Source organism: Gracilinanus agilis, chromosome 1 (assembly GCF_016433145.1).
Source record: "Gracilinanus agilis isolate LMUSP501 chromosome 1, AgileGrace, whole genome shotgun sequence".
In the NCBI taxonomy this organism is placed as follows: domain Eukaryota; kingdom Metazoa; phylum Chordata; class Mammalia; order Didelphimorphia; family Didelphidae; genus Gracilinanus; species Gracilinanus agilis.
Genome location: NC_058130.1, coordinates 732,185,526 through 732,188,318, shown reverse-complemented (window position 1 = coordinate 732,188,318; position 2,793 = coordinate 732,185,526). Strand labels below are relative to the sequence as shown.

The 2,793-nt window shown below is 49.4% G+C and overlaps 1 protein-coding gene across 1 annotated transcript in view; it reads right to left on the bottom strand.

The window, feature by feature from the left end:
- FKBP8 (FKBP prolyl isomerase 8) overlaps positions 1-2,066 on the bottom strand; it is a 34,339-nt gene extending 32,273 nt beyond the window's left edge. Inside the window, exons 1-2 of the mRNA XM_044672310.1 lie at positions 1,918-2,066; positions 425-578 (exon numbers count right to left, since the gene is read on the bottom strand). Coding sequence (XP_044528245.1) covers positions 425-563 — 139 coding nt within the window. The 5' untranslated portion in view covers positions 564-578; positions 1,918-2,066. The remainder of the gene's footprint in view (positions 1-424; positions 579-1,917) is intronic.
- Between the last annotated feature and the right edge of the window lie 727 nt (positions 2,067-2,793).

Here is a 2,793-nt window from a genome sequence, read left to right as displayed (position 1 = left end):
TATTATTATTATTATTATTATTATCCTAGTTTTTCATTCTCAAAGCTTTTTCAACCAAAGGGTCACACACCTGCAGCCCCAACCAGTAGTGCCTCAATGTATGTCTTGCACATGATATATATGCTGCTATAAGACCAGAGATCATTTCATTTTTGTAATACTCAGCACCTAACACAGTGCCTGGTACACCATCAGCACTTAATGATTGTTGAATGACAGTGAACACATAAAACAAAATATTTGTTTGTGGAACAAAATGACCAATACCCAGCCCTACCACACTTCCCAAGGCTCTTACCCAAGATATCCAGCCACTCCTCCTGGGGGGATTCTGAATGCTCTGTCTCTTCCGATGATGCAGGCTGAGGTTTAGTGGGTCCCTCATTTTGGGCTGCTCCCAGATCCTCCAAGGGGGGCAACTCACTCAGATCATCATCGTCTTCTTCCTCTTCAGTTCCATCTAGGACCTCAAAATCCTCACTGGCATCCAGTTGGGGAGTCCCAGAAGGTATCAGAGTAATAGGACCTGGGTCTGCAGTTGGGGGTACAGCTCTGGATGCCATGGCTCTTCAGGGATGCTGTGGGTAGAGGAAAGGGGAGGGAGTGTTAACAGAGAGAGAAGGAAGAGAAACAGCTTAGGTGGAGAGGTAAGCAAGCACAAATCCCAACCAATTTCACTGGAACAAAGCTGTCTCTCTCCTTGAACCTTCCTTCTTTGGGACAAGGGGTATTACAGTATTACTTGGTTCTTTATGTTAAGAATAAAAAGGGGTCTGGCCAGAGTTATAAGCACCTATTAATAAAATGAATGAAAAAGATAGATATATTTCCCTTAAGGAAATATTAATATGACTAGGATAGATTCTCCATATGGCTAGCTAAGACTATATATATATATATATGTATATATATATTCTTAACCTAGCAGCAGCCCAGTTGTCTAATCCTTGTCTCAGAAGAGTGAAAAGAATTCCCACCTAGCTTTTTCTAACTTTTTCCCAGTCCTTTTCATACTTCATGCCCTTGGGCCAACTGTAGATCCTTCCTCCTTCCAGAGGGCCACTCAGGGGACATTCACTCAGCCTCATTGTACCCCCCCCCCCCTTAATTGTTGGCTTTCCTGCCCATTCCAGGGTATGCCAGAGCTTAGATTTTGACCTTGTGATCAAGATTCCCTAATTTCCTTCACACATTTACATTTATGAGAGAAGGGGCTTTAGAACACAGTATCAATATCTTAGAAGTAAAGGATACACTGTATTTGGTCTCTGAAGAGCTGGATAGGAATTCCAGTTCTATCACCTAACCCTGGGCAAGTCTTACTCTCCCCAGGTCTCAGTTTTCTCACCTGTAAAAATGAAGGGACTAGGGCAGCTAGCTCAGTGGATAGTCAATCTTGGAGACAGAAAGTCCTGGGTTCAAATCTAATCTCAAAGTATTTCCTGGCTGTGTGACCCTGAGCAAGGCACTTAAAAGCCTTTACTACTCTTCCACCTTGGACCTGATACTTAGTATACTCTAAGATAGGACGCAAGGGTTTAAAAAAACAAAAGAAGGCCCTGGGTCAAATGGCCCCTAAAGGTTCAGTTCTACCCCTTGGTAACTATCAAATCAATCCCTGCCATTTTGCAGATTTTTTAAAAAGTGGGGTAGAAAGAGGGAGAGAAATCTGTCCAAAGCCACAGAGATAGACAGATGGGGGCTGAGCTGGAAATAGATCACAATTCTTCATATGTTTGAACCTCCAGGGCTCTTTCCATTTAGCCAACCTACTAGCTCAAGACTGATCACCACCTTCTCTGGCCCCTATCCTCATTGGAGTGGAGGGGAAAGAAAGGCTGCTTGGGGTCTGGGATGGGATAGGGGTAGGGGAAGGTTGTGGCCTTTGGGATATGTTCTGCCAGATGAAACATTTACCTGATTAAATGACCTCTGCCAGCATCTGTGCTGTGGGGAGGGGGTCAGGGGGATTCCAGCAAGTACAGAGGTGGGTGGGTGAGATGGAGGACACCAAGAATGCGATTAATCCTTCACTTCAATTTGGAGATCTGAGGTCAAACCCTTGCTCTATGGGGTGGGGGTGGACTGGAAGAGGGAAGGGAAGGTATCATTGATCAGAGAACCTCTAATTAGCGAGGGTCAAGAGTCAGAAGACTCAGGGTCCAATACCAGCTTTGCCATAGACAAGCAATCCACAGATGACCTTGGACAAATCACGTCCCCACTCTGGGCCTCGGTCTCCTCCTCTGTAAAAGAGGGCTGGGTCTAGGCGTTGGACGAAATGACCTGCGGGATCCCTGAACTCTAAATCTACGATCCAGACCACAGTGAGGGGTCTACCCACACCCACGCCCACAGGAGGGGCACGTAGGACGCCCCCCAACCTCCCACCCGGAACTGGACGGGCAGGACCGGGACGCCTGGGTCTCTGGGACAAATCTAGACTGCACACCCCCCGCCCCAGCGTGGCCAAGGAGGGGCCCCAACGGCGGGGCCAAGGGCTCCCCGGGGTCCCCCGCCCCCACCCGGGCTCCCAGGCCGCGTTTCCAACCCCCAACCCGCTCCAGGCTCGAATAGCCTCTTCTGCTCCAGCCTCCCCAGCCATCTTAGGTCCCCGGGAGTTACCGAGGTCTCTGCCCGGCTCCCCCGGGGACACGTGGCACCAGCTCGGGACCCCCGGGGTCCTGCGCCCCCCCACCCCCAGCAGCAGCAGCTGCCGCCGGGCCTCGGGTATCAGCTGCTCTAGGCCCGCCCTTCCAGCCTGTCATTGGTTGTGTCGATCAGGAAGGTATC